The sequence below is a fragment of the Rana temporaria genome, chromosome 2 (genome assembly GCF_905171775.1).
Source record: "Rana temporaria chromosome 2, aRanTem1.1, whole genome shotgun sequence".
Lineage (NCBI taxonomy): Eukaryota > Metazoa > Chordata > Amphibia > Anura > Ranidae > Rana > Rana temporaria.
In genome coordinates this window covers 117,227,331-117,247,571 of record NC_053490.1, presented here as the reverse complement: position 1 = coordinate 117,247,571, position 20,241 = coordinate 117,227,331, and the positions used below count along the sequence as shown (strand labels likewise).

The 20,241-nt window shown below is 44.2% G+C and overlaps 1 protein-coding gene across 1 annotated transcript in view; it reads left to right on the top strand.

Annotated features, from left to right (window-relative positions):
- SLC4A8 (solute carrier family 4 member 8) overlaps positions 1-20,241 on the top strand; it is a 200,458-nt gene that overhangs the window by 144,449 nt on the left and 35,768 nt on the right. Inside the window, exons 14-18 of the mRNA XM_040340821.1 lie at positions 603-848; positions 3,204-3,309; positions 5,869-6,030; positions 14,321-14,434; positions 20,060-20,221. Of these exons, the coding sequence (XP_040196755.1) occupies positions 603-848; positions 3,204-3,309; positions 5,869-6,030; positions 14,321-14,434; positions 20,060-20,221 (790 nt within the window). The remainder of the gene's footprint in view (positions 1-602; positions 849-3,203; positions 3,310-5,868; positions 6,031-14,320; positions 14,435-20,059; positions 20,222-20,241) is intronic.

Here is a 20,241-nt window from a genome sequence, read left to right as displayed (position 1 = left end):
ATTAAGGTGAAAAAACTTTGATTGGATAGATTGATAGCAGTGCAGCCATTGGCTCCCGCTGCTGTCAATCAAATCCAATGACGTGAGCGCTTGAGGGCGGGGCTGATTCTGGAAGGGTGGAAGTATTTTTTTGCTCATTGGTGTCCTATTGGGGAGATTTAACTTCACTTCCTGTTCCACAGCCAAACAGGAAGTAAGAGAAAAACCCTGCACATTAAAGGAATCCCTTGGGCCCCGCAGGCCACCATAACTGGTGTCCCCATTGGGAAATATCCCCTCTGACTTTTCCGGGGACAACCCAAAGTTTGGGATTTAACTTTTACTTTCACTTTCAACAATAACTGTAAACAGAGGGTAAATAGAGGGTAAATCTCCCCCCACAGGGGTGCAGAGAGCAATAAAGACCTGACAGCTGTTCTAGTCCCTCTCAAAGCTATCCAAAACTGAAAAAAGGGCAATCTTAATATGCTTAAATGCTCTACAAATACTCATGTATAGTAACTGCCTGCTATTAAGACTTTGTGATTTGGCATTGAAGTTTATTATTTTTCATGTTAGAGATGGTATTACATTTTAACTGTTTGTCTTTTGATTTACTCCAGAGACCATGAACTGTCATACCTCTCTTTGAGAGCCTGCATCGGTCTGTGGACATCTTTTCTCTGCATCGTTCTGGTTGCCACAGATGCAAGCTCATTGGTCTGCTACATCACGCGTTTCACAGAGGAAGCCTTTGCCTCGCTGATCTGCATCATTTTTATTTATGAAGCCATAGAAAAGCTGATTCACTTGGGAGAAACATATCCTGTTCACATGCACAGCCAGCTGGACAAGCTAACACTATATTAGTAGGTGGTTCACCTTTTTCACAGTATGCCATGTGTGTGCCATAATTGATGTTGCACTAGCAGTTTAAACACATTGCCTATGTACCTTGTGATGTAATGTTAAAAGGGAAATAAGTATTTTCATTCATTTTGGGCTTTACCACCAATACATTAGTTAAAATTGCACTTATGATGTTTTCTTGCACTTTGTTGATTTATATTGTGAAGTTGCACTAATGCTTTAAATGTGCACTGTGGGGATTACGCAGCTAATTAAAAGAGAATTGGGGCCCAAGCTCTTTTAGCCATACTTCTCTTGGGGATCACAAGAGTGCACTTAGTTCTTCACTCCTGATTCAGCCAACAGTGGTCTAAAGAACACTGCCGACGATGACGCAGAGCCAGTCCAGGCTCTGCAGGGATACCGACAGTAATGTCAGGATCCACCCAGATGCTTGATAATTAGCTCAGCCTCTTAGCACATCACTGAGAGCCTGAACCAGCCACTCCTGCCCCCTCCACAGTCGGTGAGTGCTGGAAGGGCAGAGCAGAGAGCCAATGACTGACTGTGTTTGTGCTCAAACTGTACCCAGGAATTGAGTGATCAGTGGTCTTAGGCCCCGTACACACGACCAGTTTCCTCGGCAGAATTCAGCTTCCGACCGAGTTTCTGGCTGAATTCTGCCGAGGAAACTGGTCGTGTGTACACTTTCGGCCGAGGAAGCCGACGAGGACCTCGGCGAGGAAATAGAGAACATGTTCTCTATTTCCTCGTTGTTCTATGGGAGCTCTCGTCCCGCCGAGGTCCTCGGCGGCTTCAGGGCTGAACTGGCCGAGGAACTCGATGTGTTTGGCACGTCGAGTTCCTCGGCCGTGTGTACGAGGCTTGAGATCGCTTAGTTCCCAGCGACTGCTGCAGCATCGGATCGAGCCACTGCTCTCCTAGCTCTCTGCCTCCTCATTGGCTGAGACAGCATGCACAAATGCCCCCATAGCAAGTGGCTTGCTGTGGTGGCACAAGGCAGGGTGAGGAGCCCATGGTGATTGCTGGGGACCCTAGAAGAGAAGGTAAGGTAAAAAAAAATTACCTTTTAGTGTCACTTTGACATTCTACAACTCTTTATTCCAGCACCAGACTACGGTTAGTGAAAGTGGAAAGTGCCCCTTTAATTTTGACAAAAAAGAAAAGGCACACATGGGGGTGGGTTTACTATAGGCAAATACAGTTGCACTCATTTTCCCCAGAGCTTATTAAATGTGGCAAAGCTCTAATTTCCACCATCCAATCAAGTGCAAACTTGCAGACTGCACAGTCTACTTGCCTTTTAGTAACTCAAGCCCATGTAGTAGTCAATTACTGCAAGTGCATAAAAGCATATTATCTAACAATTAACATTGCCTGCCAAAAATAGTGGCGTTATTTGAAGTTACTTTTATGTGGGTAACATAGACTTTTCCTAATTGAGGCACAATGATACACTATGGGGTTGATTTATTAAAAACTGGAGAGTGCAAAATATGGTGTAGCTGTTGTATGCATGGTAGCCAATCGGCTTCTAACTTCAGCTTGCTCAAAAAACAAATGAATTTGACAAAAAAAAACCTTATTGGCTACCATGCAATGTATGTAGTTACATCTGATTTTTTATTAATTTTTTTGCACTCTCCAGTTTTAGTAAATCTACCAGAGTGCATTTTACTAACTATAAGTAACCCTACTTACCAGAGTGTTTTAAAATGACCATCATTTGCTAAGAGCAGAACATGTTTACTTACAAAGTGAATTTTAACTCATCGTAGTGAATGAGGTGTAACAGTGAAATTTTACTTTTTGAAGATTACCCATTCATATGCAAAGAAAATGGGGGGGGGGGGGGGGGGATTAATTTTTGATTGCATGGTTGCAGTTCAACTTTGCAAAGGGAAAATTCACTTAGTTTAGTGAATGAGTTGAAGTTGTTCTATCTTTAATCAATTTACAATCACAAATCCTGTTTTTTTTTTTTTTTTCCTTGCACATGATTGGGTATTTTTTGCAAAGTGAATTTTACTTTGTTTCAACCAATTTACTAAGAGAAGTGAAAAGTCACTTTGAAAGTAAACTATACAAACTACTTTAGTAAATAAACCCCAATGCCATCTTTTTATAAGGGAATTTTTGTCATGGGTACACAAGATTAGTGGAAAGTGTTTCTTAAAAGAATGTGGTCATAAAGTCTTCTTTAAAAGTTTTGGTGGTAGGAAGGCTGCTTGTTCACAAAATATCCCTGTGGATAAACAATCCAATTTTTTTTTCTGAATTGCAGTGATTTTATTGACCTGATGTAACCTTTTTTAAGTATGTCCATTTGTGATATGCCTCGTTGTTTTATGCAGTTGTAAATGTGCAGCTCCAGAAGTACCATCCAACAAGACGTTGCTGTTCTGGAATGCAAACAACATAAGTTTTACTGAAAATGACTGGTCCAACCTCACCGTTAGTGTAAGTACACCGTAGCGGTGGTCATACAGGGTGTCTGTCTCCATAAGTTTTGCTATTTATTCTTTGTTTTGCATAAATAGCAGTGCATTGTTTCCGAAGAAATATTGGTAAAGCCCTTTCTTGAACAAAAAATCCATAAATATGTTACTGACCTTTGATCTATCCCTGTTTAAAGCTGGTCATACACAGATTTCTTTCATTCAGCCTGTGGGTTGAACAAAATAAATCTAACAGGTCCTCCATCCATGCTAAACCATATGGATGAACATATCTCACGCTACGGCAATTGGCTGTTAGTCGCTGAAATTAAGTGATCTCTCTTGTTCATCCCATGGGGCTGAACAATATAAATCTAAACATGCCTTAGGTATCCACTTTAAAGAGTAACTCCACGTTTGCTGAGAAAAAAACATTCCCCTCTGGGTGATCTGTGTACATTGCAAGGATTTTAATAAACTTTGTTGCAGATTCCTATCTTTTGTTATTCTGAAGAAATCCCTGTGCGTTTGTCTGTGTCCATGTGGCAAGTGAATCTAATGGAAGTGGTTACATAATTATCAATCAGCTGCTGCCCCTGTAGGGCTCTATTGAGGACAATTACAGGGTCTGCATCCCTTTAGACGTGATTTCTTATTGGGAGTATCTCACCAAAATTACACTTTTGTTGCAGAGGATGCTTGATATCTGGGTAATAACATTTATAGGTAAAGCTGATCCAGGGAAAATCTGATCGCCTCTTGGTTTAGGAAGGATTTTTTTTTCCCTGCTGGAGCAAATTGGATCATGCTTTGCTGGGGTTTTTGCCTTCTTCTGGATCAACTGTGGGTGAAGGATTGTGTATATGGAATTGTATTTTTTTCATTTGTTTTTGTTGAACTAGATGGACTTGTGTCTTTTTTTTTTTTTCAACCTGATTAACTATGTAACTATGTCTGACTTGTATCTTAGTTCAGACTTCTGGGAAGTTCAGTGAGCCAATCACACAAGCGGGAAATCATTTTCTGGGGGGCGCTCTCTACAAATTTTGTGTACAGACCACCTCCAGGTAGCCATATTGCATTTTACAGAAAATTACAGAGCTGCAGTTTGAAAAGGAAAGTACATTTTTAACCTCCCTGGCGGTATGATTCCTTCTGGTTTTAGGTGCTGAAAGCGGTACAATTATTATTTTGCATGGAAATTTGGCGTTTTATATTTTAGGCCTGTAATTCTTAGGAATAACTCACTTAAATCTGTCCAAACAAGAGTCTAGTAGACATCCCAGGTATGATAAAGTTTGTAACACAAAATCATAAATTATAATATAAGAACTATAAATAATTATAACAAATAATAATGTAATTATAATAAAAATTATTCAATAATGTAATCAGATCAAAAACACTGAAATTTGCTCAGTTGCAGAATTGTCGCTGTCATTACTTTCAGTGTTTGATGATGAATTTCCCCACAAATCGCTATCGCTCAATTCTGCAAGTGATTCTAATTTATTATCGCTGTTTTCAAGCTGGCCTAAAAGCACTTTTGATGTAAAGGGACACTTTTTGGTTTCTATGGACAATCTCCTGTTTCCAGGCAGAAAGAACAGTTTTTATTATATAAAACTGCATGCAGGACACTGGGCAGACCACTAGGGACAAAGGGTGTGTGTAATTATTTGATACAGTACTGTAATCTGTAAGATTACAGTATACTGTATGTGTATTCGCAGGGAACAGAGCTTGGCACTGTGAATCGAGCGAGGAGACACAGCGGAGGAGTTCGCACACACAGCGTGGACACATCGCAGGATCCAGGGACAAGGTAAGTAACTTCCCCCTGTATCCTGCAATGCAATCCAGAGTCTGGCTCGGGGATACCACGTTTGGTATGAAAAATTAACCCCGAGCCAGACTTGGGAATACCGCCAGGGAGGTTAATAACATTCAATTACAATACGACTTGTGTCGCAATTGTATGTGCTATATTTTTTTTTATTTGCTAATTCTTTTCCCATGAAAGTGGAGTTACCCTTTAACCACTTGTGAATCTAATGCAGTGTTTCTCAATTCCAGTCCTCAGGCCCCCCCCAACAGGTCAGGTTTTCAGGATTTCCATTGTTTTGCACAGGTGATTTGATCAGTTTCACTGCCTTAGTAATCACCACAGCCTTTTCATCTGAGGGAAATCCTGAAAACCTGACCTGTTGGGGGGGCCTGAGGACTGGAATTGAGAAACACTGATCTAATGAGATAGCCGTCAATGAGCATAGTTTATCCATGGCCTTATAAATATCCAAACACCAAGTGCTTACATGAGTTTGTATACTTTCAGATTTTTAACAAGGAATTTGTATAGTACATTTCACATGCTCGTGAATTCCCTTTGTTAAAATTTGGGTAATGGCATTTAGAAGATTCTGAATATGCAACATTGGTCCTTTCAGTATTAGGCAGTTTCACAGTATTTGGTAGTTTTTTTTTTTTTGTTTTAGTTTGAACAGACCAATTTATTTTCATTTTTAGTAAAGGGCTTCAATCATTACCCTTAATAAAGTGATATATCTTTTCTTTTTTTTAGGAATGCCAACTAATGCATGGAGAGTTTGTAGGCCCAGCCTGTGGACACCACGGACCATATACTCCAGATGTTCTCTTCTGGTCCTCCATTCTGTTTTTTACTACATTTGCTTTATCCAGTACACTGAAGACTTTTAAAACAAGTCGGTACTTTCCAACCAAGGCAAGTAACTTAAAAAGCAGTTCATTGACAATATTTTATTTAGTGCTTTAGCTCCTGGAATTCGACTTGCGAGACACAGTATTGTCATTCGTGTTCGTGTTCTTGGAAATGAGCTCGTCAGTAGTGGGTGTTGCAGCAACTACCAGCTGGAAACTGGACTCCCCACAGATCAATGCACATATTTCTTTATCGTACATCACGGGACACAGAGAAGCATAGTAATTACTATGTGGGTTATAGAGAGTACCTTCAGGTGTGGACACTGGCACGCCCTTAAGGCAAGAAGTTCCCTCCCCTATATAACCCCTCCCATACCGGGAGTGCCTCAGTTTTTTGCCAGTGTCTAAGGTGTTGGTCACGAGTGAACATGTGCTCCAAGGAGCTCCACTGGAGGGATCCATATTGGATGTAAAAAGCCTCCATGAAATCCGGATCCGTCCAAAGTGCTTCTGAGCCAAAGTGGACGGTACCCGGGCCCCGGTTAAGAAGAACGGGGTTTGGCCTGTAATGCTTCTCTTTGAGAGCTGGATCCTGGTTATTCAGTACTTTGGTCAATTTCCTAATACCAAAAGTTTACTGACAGGGTGCGATATGGGTCCAGGGGTGTGGTGTTCCTGTCCATGGACCCCGGTCCCTGAAGGTCTATAGACGCTGCTCTCCGTGATGGGTGAAGATTGGACTGTCTGTTTTGCAGAGTCCTGCAGCGTTGGATCAGGTAAGTGAAGGTGCTTCAGGACTTGGTCCTAGGAGTAACCTTCCTTTATTTGAGCCATTATGTTTGCCTAAAGCTAACTGTCTGTGCTTCTCCTATATGGTCCTGTGTGTTGTGGGGAGGAGGGGTATCTCTAGTCAGGTAGTTAGCCCCTCCTGTGCAGGTTAAAAGCAGAAAAAAGTTGTCCAAAATGTTTGGCTTCACTTGGCTTACCTGGTTCTCACATGGAGCTGTGGTGTTCCATCTTCATGCATGGCGCGTAGCGTCATGCGCACGCGACATTGATGTGTCTTAGGCGCACGCGCGCGCACAAATGAATTTTTTGTACGCTGCTTCGATGCGCACGAATGTGCGCGCCGTTTCCTCCGTGAGATGCGTGTGACGACATGTGCGCGCGTGCGGCTACGTGTGCGCGCGTAGCCTCGTGGTGCACGCCTAACAGCGGCGCGCACGTGCGCATGCGCGCAGGGGGTCTATCTCAGCTGTTCTCTATGAGACTTGAGATTACAGGACAGAGCAGGTCAGGTGATACACCTAGTCCTTATATGCTCCAGTCCACCTAACTGGTTCTGGCTGACGGTGGACACAGAGATCTTGTGCACATACTTCAGTATTTAGTACTGGTGGTGGACAGTGACATTTGCTTAAGGCGCATAGTGGGCTCTGCACCTTGCCAACCATCAAATAGCAGCGTCAGTGCTGGTCTATAGGTTCGCAAGTAGTTGCAACTGTTGTGAGTACCTCAGCTTTATCATGGCTAAAGGCTCAGGGACTAGAAGCAAAAAAGCAAAGGGATCGCCATCTGGCTCAGAGGATCTCGGGCATGCTCCTGCGGCTGCTTCCTCTCCTGAAAAATTGAAGGAGGCCCAGGGTGAACCATCAGGGCTGTCAGATGCCTGTTCTGCCCTTGTCCCACTTGCTCCAGTTTTTGTGACACAGGAGGCTCTGGCCTCAGCTATGGGGGGTCTGGAGCAGAGATTAGCGACCTTGATTGCATCCTCTCTCTCAAGGGAAAAACGCACAAGGTCCCCCTCTCCCTCTGAGGAGTCCCTCGATTTGGGGCATGCATCCTCAGAAGAGGTTGATTTACCCTCTGGAGATCTGGCAGAAGGTCAGCTGGATGTAGTGGACTCTGAGGATTCCACTTTGGGAGAACCCTTTTCGGCGTCGCAATCCGAAAAATTGTTGGTCCAGTCCCTCACTGAGATGGTCCGTTCGGCCTTCAAGTTGCCACTTTCAGAGCCAGCTTCAAGTGCAGTCTCATCTTTAGGCTCCTTAAAAGCTCCTCAAGCTAATTATTCCTTCCCGGTTCACCCCCTGCTGGAAGGGCTTATCTACAAGGATTGGGAACATCCAGATAGATATTTTCTTCCTCCTAAGAAGTTTTCGGTTTTATACCCCATGGAGGAACAATTCACTAAAAAATGGGGCATCCCCAAGGTTGACGCAGCTGTGTCCTGCGTAAACAAATCTTTGACCTGTCCAGTAGACAATGTTCTGGTATTCAAAGATCCGACAGACAAGAGATTAGAGACTTTATTAAAAACCTCTTTTGCTTCGGCGAGAGGAATAACCCAGCCTGCAATTGCGGCTATTGGGATTTGCCAGGCCTTGAAGGACCAGTTTAAAGGGGTCTTAAAGGAATTGCCGGCACAACAGGCCCAGAATTTGGCTGAGTTTCCCAGAGCATTATGTTTTGCCATAGATGCTATTAAGGACTCCATTCAGCAGTCCTCACGTCTCACTCTCTCGCTAGTTCATATGCGCAGGTTACTCTGGCTGAAGAACTGGTCTGCTGAAGCCCCGTGTAAAAAATTACTGGCGGGGTTTCCCTTTCATGGAGAGCGTTTGTTTGGGGAAGATCTGGATAATTACATTCAGAAAATTTCCAGTGGCAAAAGTACACTGTTGCCAATAAAGAAAAGGTTTAGGGGTCCCCCCTCCTTTAAGAGATCATCCTCTCCTATCCCTAGTACTTCCGGTACCAGGCAGTTCCGACGGCCTCCTGGACGATTCAATGCAGGTGGGAAGCCACAGGGCCAGCCTCAGGCTTCCAAAAAGCCTTGGAACCGTAAGCCACAGGCCAAGCCAGCAACTAAGTCAGCATTATGAAGGTTCTCCCCCACTCAGCCGGGTGGGGGGAAGGCTTCAGCTGTTTGCGGAGGCTTGGCTAGACAGGATCCAAGACAGGTGGGTCCTCTCTACGGTCTCCGGGGGCTACAAGCTGGAGTTGAGCGAATTTCCTCCGCCGCGCTTCTTAACCTCGAACGTCCCAAAGGACCTCGGCAAAAGAAGGTCCTTAGCATTGGCCTTAGATCATCTGTTATCCCAAGGGGTAATCAGAGAGCTGCCAGTGGAAGAACAAGGTTTGGGGTTTTATTCCAATCTCTTCACCGTCCCCAAACCAAATGGGGATGTAAGACCCATCCTGGACCTCAAGGCCTTAAACAAGTTCCTAAGGGTCCAATCATTCCGGATGGAATCGATCAGGTCAGTGGTGGCCTCCCTGCAAGGAGGGGAACTACTAGCGTCCATCGATATAAAGGACGCATACTTGCACGTTCCTATCTTTCTCGACCATCAGAAGCTGCTTCGCTTCGCGGTAAATCAGCGCCACTTCCAGTTCGTGGCCTTACCTTTTGGTCTGGCCACCGCTCCTCGTGTTTTCACGAAAGTATTGGCTCCACTGTTAGCCTATCTAAGGTCTCAAGGCATATCCATAGTAGCCTATCTAGACGACCTATTGGTAGTAGACCGGTCAGTGGCCGATCTAAACTCAGCGGTACACAGAACCGTAAAATTTCTGGAATCCATGGGTTGGGTTCTCAACCTGGACAAGTCAGCCTTAATGCCTGTGCAAAGGCTCGAATATTTGGGTCTACTCATAGACACAAAGCTAAAAAGGGTCTTCCTGCCCCAAAGGAAGTTCGAGGCTTTAAGAGAACTAGTTCAACTAGTCAAAGCAAAGCGTCAGCCTCCCATTCGCCTCTGTATGAGGTTACTGGGAAAGATGGTAGCCTCGTTCGAGGCCGTCCCATTTGCGCAGTTCCACTCAAGGGAGCTTCAACATGCCATTCTGTCCGCTTGGAACAAAAAGGTTCAAGCCTTGGATCTCCCTATGTCTCTCTCCCGGTCAGTCCGGCAGAGCCTTTGTTGGTGGCTGGTTCCCCGGAACCTGCTAAAGGGGAAGTCCTTTGTTCCCGTGACATGGCAGGTTGTGACCACGGACGCCAGTCTGCTAGGCTGGGGTGCAGTCCTGGGAGGTTTGTCTCTCCAGGGGAAATGGTCAGCCTCCGAGAGGTCTCTACCCATAAATCTGCTGGAAATTCGAGCAGTCTATCTAGCCCTGTCAGCTTGGTCAGACAGGTTGAAGGGTCTTCCGGTCAGGATTCAATCAGACAATGTCACTGCCGTGGCATACATAAATCACCAGGGGGGCACAAGAAGTCGTGCAGCCCAAAGAGAGGTGAATCGAATCCTGACCTGGGCAGAGAAATATGTCCCATGCATATCTGCAGTGTTCATTCCGGGAATAGACAATTGGCGAGCAGACTACCTAAGCCGCCAACAGGTGCTTCCAGGGGAATGGACTCTTCACCCCGACATCTTCCAGAGCATTTGTCAGAGGTGGGGAACACCAGATGTCGATCTCTTTGCATCGAGGTTCAATGCAAGAGTGGGCAACTTTCTGTCCCGGACAAGGGATCCACTTGCTTACGGCACGGATGCACTGGTGTTCCCATGGGACCAGTTCTCCCTAATGTATGCGTTTCCTCCGCTGCAATTATTACCCCGTCTTCTTCGCAGGGTAAAGTCGGAAGGAAGACCAGTGATTCTGGTGGCTCCAGCGTGGCCCAGAAGGGCCTGGTTCGCGGACATTGTAAGGATGTCCGTGGGGCAACCGTGGTCCCTTCCGATTCGGCCAGACCTATTGTCCCAGGGGCCAATATTCCATCCTTCCTTACCGTCTCTCAATTTGACGGTTTGGCTATTGAGTCCCATATCTTAAAGAAAAGGGGTCTCTCTAATGCGGTGGCATCTACTTTGATTAATGCCAGAAAACCGGCATCCAGACTTATCTATTACCGAGTTTGGAAATCTTATGTGGCCTGGTGCGAGACCAGGGGTTGGCATCCCCGGAGGTATCTCATTGGCAGAATTCTGGAGTTTCTGCAGTTAGGGGCAGACATGAAGTTGGCCCTAAGCACCATTAAGGGCCAGATCTCGGCCTTATCGATTTTTTTCCAAAGGCCACTAGCTACACATTCCCTGATCAAAACCTTTTTGCAAGGTATGATCCGGCTTAGTCCACCAGTCAAGATTCCCTTGTGTCCATGGGATCTGAATCTGGTCCTTTCTGTCTTACAGAAACAACCATTTGAGCCCTTGGCTCATATTCCTTTGGTCCTTCTGACCAGGAAGGTGATATTTTTGGTAGCCATAACCTCCGCCAGGAGGGTTTCGGAGTTGGCGGCCTTGTCTTGTAAGGAACCGTACCTTATATTCCATAAGGATAGAGTGGTCCTACGGCCCCACCCGGCTTTCCTACCTAAAGTTGTTTCAAAATTTCATTTGAATCAGGATCTTGTTCTCCCGTCTTTTTTCTCAGAACCTAGTTCTGCAAGGGAGAAGTCTTTACATACGCTAGACGTATTAAGAGCAGTTAAGATCTATCTTGAGGCTACTGCTCAGGTCCGGAAAACTGATACATTGTTTATCCTGCCAGAAGGTCCCAGATGTGGGCAGGCAGCGTCGAAGTCCATTATCTCCAAATGGATTCGGCAGGTCATTACTCAAGCCTATGGCTTGAGGGGAAAGGTTCCCCCGTTTAAGGTTAAAGCACATTCCACTAGAGCGGTGGGTACTTCCTGGGCAGTGCATCATCAAGCCTCCATGGCTCAAGTCTGCAAGGCCGCGACATGGTCGTCTGTCCATACTTTCACTAAGTTTTATCATTTGGACATAAGAAAGAATGAGGAGAGCGCCTTTGGGCGCAGTGTGCTGCAGGCTGCAGTTTGATTCCTCATGTCTGATGGCGCCCGGCTTATTTCTTGGGGTCTCCCTCCCCTCATAGCATTGCTTTAGGACGTCCCACATAGTAATTACTATGCTTCTCTGTGTCCCGTGATGTACGATAAAGAAAATAGGATTTTTATAACAGCTTACCTGTAAAATCCTTTTCTTTTGAAGTACATCACGGGACACAGAGCACCCGCCCCTCTTTTGGGGTATTTGGGACACTTATTGCTTGCTACAAAACTGAGGCACTCCCGGTATGGGAGGGGTTATATAGGGGAGGGAACTTCTTGCCTTAAGGGCGTGCCAGTGTCCACACCTGAAGGTACTCTCTATAACCCACATAGTAATTACTATGCTTCTCTGTGTCCCGTGATGTACTTCAAAAGAAAAGGATTTTACAGGTAAGCTGTTATAAAAATCCTATTTTTTCAGCACACCAAGGATCGTCAAATGTCACTCAAAGCTTTTATTGCAGAAAGATCGCATCACAAAGGCCCAAGTGCAATGTTTTGGAGCCTTGCTGGACCCCTTTATCAGACGTGATGATTACATGCCTGACGAAGAGGTCCTGTGTGGCCACTTGGTCCTTTGTGATGCAATCATTCTGCAATAAAGACTTTCAGTGACATTTAACAATCCCTTGGTGTGCTGGCGAATGTGTGCATTGATCTGTGACAGTCTTGTGACTAATAAAACTATCATTTCCAATTAATGCGACTTAAGTCGCAGCAAATTTCAAAAAGGTTTGTGCACTACTTTGATGCAACATCAATGCCACTTAGAGTCCAATGGACTCTAAAGTCGCATGGAAGTGGCAAGCAAGTCGCATTGGAAATTGCATGACAATGGGGTCGCAGCAGTGTGAACAGAGACTTAAGCTGGAACATTAAGTGTTTCTAGTGGAATGTTTTGCACACCAAGTATGGATGCAAAATTACATGTGTTATTTTTAGGTAGCATTCTGGATGGTCTTCCCCTGTCAGGGGAGCCTTGTTTTCTAATGGAAGGATTCTCATCTCCTCATCTCTTGACATTAAAATTTCTTGAGATAAAATACCCGACTTTACATTTTTTTTTTTCCTTTTGTTATTTATGGGAGTTTGTATTTTATGCACTTAATTTTGTATTTTTGTATTTTTTTCTATGATTCGTTAACTGGTGACAATGCCTAATTCAAATTGAGAGTAATGTCCACAGTAATACTTGCTCTTTATATTGTTTATTGCAGTCATTTTCATTGAAAGAATAGTACATTTATATTAATAGACTGATTATGACCGTTACGGTCACAATAAACATAATCAATAACAATAACGACTGAACTGCATTTTAGGAAGTGATCAGACTCCTTGATAAAGTTTTACTAAAGTAAAAACATTTTTTAGTAAAAGCAATCCCAGAGGCTAGCTAGCCGCTGGGTTGCTTTTACAAGCGGCAGGAGAGGACTCCCACCCCCCCCCCCTCCTGCTGCTTTACCAGGATCTTCTGTTCCTCCAGCTGATCAGAGCCAAACAAAGACCAGATCGGATTTGTTCGGCTCTATGAAATAACCTGTAAGCAATGACCTGACATCAACATCACTTCCGGTTTACCTGGATGAAAACGGCAACATTTTCAAAAATGAAAAGCATTTGATCACACCGATCTTGGTGTGATCAAATGCTTTTAGGTGTGGAGGAGGGATCCCAGATCTCTCCATAAACAGTACCTGTCACGTGCCTATGTGGATGTTTACATTCCTTGTGACAGCAATAAAAGTGCTAAAAAAAATGCAAGTGCCCCTGTCCCCTAGTGCTTGTGCGCAAAGGCGAACACATTAGTTGATCCCGCACACATGCAAACCGCAATTGTCCTACACATATGAGGTATCACTGCAAACATCAGATCACGGGCAGTATTCTAGCACCAGATCTCCGGTGTAAATCTAAAGTGGTAACCTGTAAAGGCTTTAAATCGTCGCCTATGGATAGTAACATGTACGTCATTTGCCGCTGTTCCACGGGCGTGCAAATTTTAAAGCATGACATGTTTGGTACCTATTTACTCGGCCTAACATCTTTTTTTTGGGGGGTTCTAATACATTTTCTAGCAAAAAATGCTGGTTGCTACATATAAACAAAGTGTGCCAGAAAAGGCCTGGGGGTCAAGTGGTTAAGAGCAGTACTAATTTTGCAAGTTAAAGATGATTCACTTAAAATTATGACCTGATTAGGGTTTGTGGTGCAACTGTGGGCTTGGGGGTACAGACCCTGACCTTCACTTGTTTTACACAGCTTAATTGGCAGCTGTTACATCACCAGCAATTGTACTGCTGCTTATGTCCTTATATTGTTTGGGTAGTTGAATGCCTGTCTGAAACATTTTTCTGCATTTTTAGACCCATAGCAATAATCACTGAACATTAGTAAATTGCTCAGTACAGGTGAATTTGCCCATGTAGTAATTCTGTTGCATGCTCTGTTTACGCTCTATCCGTACAAGCTCATAAATCTAATGCACAATACCTTTTATTTCAAATAAAGCAATGTTTTATTTTTTTATTTTATTTTTTTCATCTAGGTCCGCTCGATGGTCAGTGATTTTGCTGTATTTCTCACTATTTTGACAATGGTAATCCTTGACTATCTAATTGGTGTGCCCTCACCAAAACTTCAAGTCCCGAATGTATTTAAGGTAATACAATAGGATACCATCATATTTCCATTCATTTTATTTGAAAGAGAATCTATACATACAATACAATAGAGAGCAAATGAGTCTCATATATTTATCCTCTTATACAAAAATGCTTCTCCTTTCAGTACTGGACACATATCTGAAGGTCTAGGGTACCATGTGTTGTCTATAAAAGAGAGGTTTAAAGTTTGGGTTGTTTGATCCTTCCTTTAACCACTTCAGATCCGCGCTATTGACAAGATGTCTGCAGTGCGGACCTGAAGTGCCAGGTGGACGTCCCTGGACGTCCTGTGTTTACCTGGCTCCCCGCGAGCGCGCATCGGGGAAAAACTGTGTTGGGCGTGTCCCTTGGATACAGCCAATCACAGATCGTGCTGAATGGCCAATCGCAGAGGCCATTCAGCACTCGATCTCGCTGTCCAATGAGAGATGATCTCAAATGTAAACAAATGAGATCATCTCTCATCGCCGGCTTTCTCTCCTCACACACAGACAGCGTGTGAGGAGAGAGAGAGATCAATGTGATAATATAAAGTGAGTGAAAGAAAAAAACGTAAAATCAGTGCCACCTGCCAGTGCAATCAGCCAGTGCTACCTGCCAGTGCATTCTCGCCAGTGCCACCTGCCCCTGCCATCAGTGCCACCTGCCCCTGCCATCAGTGCCACCTGCTCGTGGCATCTGCCATCAGTGCTACCTGCCAGTGCAATGTGCCATCTGCCCGTGCCACCTGCCATCAGTGCTACTTGCCATCAGTGCTACCTGCCATCAGTGCCACGTGCCATCTGCCCGTGCCATCTGCCCGTGCCATCTGCCCGTGCCATCTGCCCGTGCCATCTGCCCGTGCCATCTGCCCGTGCCATCTGCCATTAGTGCCATCTGCCATTAGTGCCATCTGCCATTAGTGCCATCTGCCATTAGTGCTACCTGCCATTAGTGCTACCTGCCATCAGTGCCATCTGTCCGTGCCATTTGCCATCAGTGCCACGTGTCAGTGTCATCACCAACAATGGCTAAAAGATCATTTTCAGCCGAGCAGGCGTACGAAATTCTTGCGGCCGATGGGAGCAACGGGGAGCTCCCCGATTCGGATTCCTCCGCAAATTCAGACGCCAAATCTGACGTTAACTACGAGCCGATAGTTGGCAGTGGAACAGTGACAACCTCGGAGGAGGAGGGGGTGGAGGAAGAGGAGGAGGGTCCGCTCGTCAGACGAAGGCGTATTGCTGAGGAGGCAGTGCCATCCACCAGCACTGCGGTCCCATCCACCAGAACCGCTGTGCCATCCACCAGAACCGCTGTGCCATCCACCAGAACCGCAATACCTCGGCAAGCAAGGTCACGTACCAGTGGGGTGTCACCTCAGTCCCAAAGGGTTAGGTCCCATGCCAGCCTTCCCTATTCCCTTCAGAACCCCTTGTGGCTTCCTCCTAATTCAGGAGAAGCCAACATTTTCACTGCCCAGCCAGGAGTCCAGGTGGACACAGAAAATTTTGCCCCGATTGACTTTTTTTCAATTTAATTTTTACTGAGGACATGCTTGCCTCAATTGTCTCCCAGTGCAACCTTTATGCAGAACAATTTATATCCAGTAACCGAACGTCCTATTATGCCCGTCCCTTCGAGTGGAGAGCCCTAACAGTGGAGGAATTAAAAAAAAATGTGGGCCTCGTATTCTGTATGGGACTAAACCATAAAAACCAAATACGTTCATATTGGTCATCCCGCCCCATCTACCACATCTTTTCCTCAAAAATGCCCAGGTCCAGATATCGAATTATCATGAGATTCCTTCACTACAATGACAATACCCAGTGCCCTCCCCGAGATGACCCAAATTTTGATAAACTTTATAAAATTCGGCCACTACTTAATTATTTTTCTGAAACTTTCCCCCAGTTGTTTACCCCGGACCAAAACATATGCGTGGATGAGTCCCTTATAAAATTTCCTGGCAGGCTGGGCATAAAACAATTTATTCCCTCCAAAAGGGCCCGCTATGGGGTGAAGCTCTATAAATTGTGTGACCAAGCCACAGGATATACGTATGCCTTCAATGTATACGAAGGAAAGGACAGCCAGCTACACCCCCCTAATTGCCCAGACTACATAGGAACCAGCGGGAAAGTCGTTTGGGAACTCCTAAACCCACTCATGGAGAAAGGCTACCACTTGTATGTGGACAATATTTATACAAGTTTGCCCCTGTTCCGAAACCTTTTCAGAAAGAAGACACCAGCATGCAGCACCGTACAGTCGAACCGGAAGGGCTTTCCTCAAAGCCTCGTCACCAAGAAATTAAGAAAAGGGGAGACGGCGAGTTTACATAATGAGGAAGTTCTGGCTGTGAAGTGGAGGGACAAAAGGGACGTGGGACGTTTCTACCATCCACAACAATACATTTGTTGAGATCAGAAAGAGGAATGGGCGAATCCAAAAACCAACATGCATTCAAGAATACAATAAGTTCATGGAGGGTGTTGACTTGAACGTCCAAATGCTGGAACCCTACCTTTCCACAAGATCATACCAGTGGTATAAGAAAGTTTCAATATATTTGTTTAATTTGGCCATGTACAATACTTATGTAATCTATCGGAAATCCACTCGAAGACCCAAATCCTACCTTTACTACCAGGAGGAAATCACCACTGCCCTTTTATACCCCAGCACCCCACCAGTAAACATTCAATCCGATGTGGTTAGCCGACTTTACGAGCGCCATTTTCCAGATAGAGTCCCTCCCAGACCAACAGGCCAAAAACGCCAAAAGAAATGCCGGGTATGCTCCAGAGGAGGAGTGGGAAGAGACACCACTTATTATTGTGCCCAATGCCCTTCCCAACCAGGCCTCTGCGTAGTTGGTTGTTTATGCTTACTGATTCTGTTTATACCCATGCCTGATCTGGAACTGACCCTGGACTGTTATTTGACCACGCTTATGCCTACCGATTCTGTTTATACCTCTGCCTGATCTGGAACTGACCCTGGACTGTTATTTGACCACGCTTATGCTTACTGATTCTGTTTATACCCATGCCTGATCTGGAACTGACCCTGGACTGTTATTTGACCACGCTTATGCCTACCGATTCTGTTTATACCTCTGCCTGATCTGGAACTGACCCTGGACCGTTTCACCATTCTTTTTGCCTGCCTCTTGGACTGATCTTTTACCCCGCCAGTGGACTAGTGGGATTCATAGCACAGGGGTCTAACATATGTGAGGGGCTCCAGAATTGTTTTTCTGGATGAAGAAAACAATTGTTTTTGTTTTCTCATCCTAGATTAGGGTCTGGTTGCCCGGAGGCTTCAAAGAGATTTGGGTGGGAGAAGCCTTTACCCCTGTCCCCATTCTGTCCTGAACGAGGCCCTACTTCTGCCTGCTGCCTGTAGGACCTATGCCATCATGCCTCTGCCTGTCGCATGAACTGAACACACCACATGGACCTGCCTACTACCAGGACCAATATTTTGGCACTGCTGACAATCTCTGCCTGCACTGACCCTGGACTGTATATGGACAGTATCCCTGCCTGCTGCCTGTACTGACTATGGACAATATCCCTGCCTGTTGCCTGGACAATTGCGTTTGCTTTTGCTGACCATGTCCCTGCCTGCTGCCTGGACCAGTGCTCTCCTCCTGTGGACAACTGCGCTACTAAAACCACAGGTACATTTTTTGTTTACCCTTTGCTTAGCATAATGTATTTTGGGGTGTAATTCTTGGCATGTGCATGCTATGTGTCCCTAGAACACCTGTTGGCGTTCCTTGCATTTTGGGCCTCTGTATGTGGCCAGGCTGTGAAAAAGTCCCACACATATGGTATCGCCATACTCAGGAGTAGCAGAATCTATTTTGGGGTGTCATTTTTGCTATGTACATGCTATGTATTGGCAATATCTTATAAATGGACAACTTTGCGTAAAAAAATTGCGTTTTCATTTTTTTTCCACATTTTCCAAAAACGTTTGGAAAAAAATGAATTGTTCAAAAGACTCATTATGCCTCATAGATTATACGTTGGGGTGTTAGCTTTCCAAAATGGGGTCACTTTGTGGGCATTTCCATTGTCCAGGTGCTCCAGGGCCTTCAAAAGTGTAATAGGTAGTCAACAAGATGGTGATGGTGCTCCCTGCATATTGGGCCTCTGTATGTGGCCAGGCTGTGAAAAAGCCCCACACATGTGGTATCGCCATACTCAGGAGGAGTAACAGAATATATTTTCGGGTGTCATTTGTGGTACACACATGTCATGTGAGAGTAATAACCTATTACAATGACAATTTTGTGAGGGGGGAAAAAATAAAAATAAATATTCATTTTGCAAAGAATTGTGGGAAAAAATTACAACATCAAAAACCTCATCATGCATCTTATTAAATACCTTGGAATGTCTACTTTCTAAAAAGGGGTCATTTGCGGGTTATTTGTACTTTCCTGGTGTGTTCGGGTCGCAAGAAATGAGATAGGCCACCGGTACAACAGGTGTGATAATTTTTTTATGATTTGCAGTGCACCATAGCTTGTAGACTCTCTAACTTTCACAAAGAGCAAATAATATCCACTAATTTGGGCTATTTTTACCAAAGATATGTAGCAGTATAAATTGTGGCCAAAATGTATGAAGAAAAATTAATAATTTGCTAAACTAAGAAAAATTCGTATTTTTTTTTCAAAATTTTCTGTCTTTTTTCATTTATGGCGCAAAAAATAAAAAGTCCAGAGGTGATCAAATACCACCAAAAGAAAGCTCTGTTTGTATGAAAAAAAGGACAAAAAATTCATTTAGGTACAATGTTGTATGACTGAGTAATTGACATTCAAAATGTGAGAGCGCTGAAAGCTGAAAATTGGTCCGGGAACGAAGGGGGTTTAAGTGCCCAGTAAGCAAGTGGTTAACATTGATCATGAGACCACAGGCCTAGGCTTTGAGCAGCGTTTTCTCCAGGAAAACTACGAATTTTAGCCATTTCATTTATCTTATTTTATCTCTAGTAAGGCCTGGTTCACATCTATGCATTTTTTGTGCTTTTTGCAGAAGTGCACTACAGTCCATTTAACATGGTTTCTCATGGGACATGTTCACAGCTATGCTTTTTTCAGCCGCTCCACTTTTGGAAAGGGTGCGTTTTTGGTTTATTAGACTTCAATGAAGACATTGCAGAAAAGCATGTAGTGCATTTTTTACATGTTTTTGATGTTTTTTTTGTGTATTTTAATCGTATTTTCTTCTCATGTAGCCATTGAAGTGTACTGTTCAGTGGTTTGTAGATGTCAATTCATCAGTTTCTATCTAAGAGAAAACGAAAAAAATAAATAAAACCTTTGTAAAATCTCTGTACACAGCCATTTGAAGATAGACTTGTTAGGGTAGTGTCTACCTTTAACTATTTAGTTATGTGAGTATCTGTGATGTTACCTCCCCTAATAATCGCATTGTAATAATACAGTAGCACAATTTAATTTCACATTTCATAAATCACTCAGGTGGTCTGTGCTTTCATGCTAGAGAATGTGCAGTTGGAGCCTGTAAGTCACATTCATAGGTGGAAAGAGTGGCTTTTAAACCATTTAAAAACAGTTCTACAAAATTATAATTCTTGGTTTTCTTCAATTAAAGCCAACCAGAGATGATAGAGGATGGATTGTGAACCCCATTGGGCCGAATCCCTGGTGGACCGTTTTCCCTACAATCATCCCGGCCCTCCTTTGCACCATTCTCATATTTATGGACCAGCAGATTACAGCTGTCATTATCAACAGAAAGGAGCACAAACTTAAGGTAAAACTTCTATATAGAAA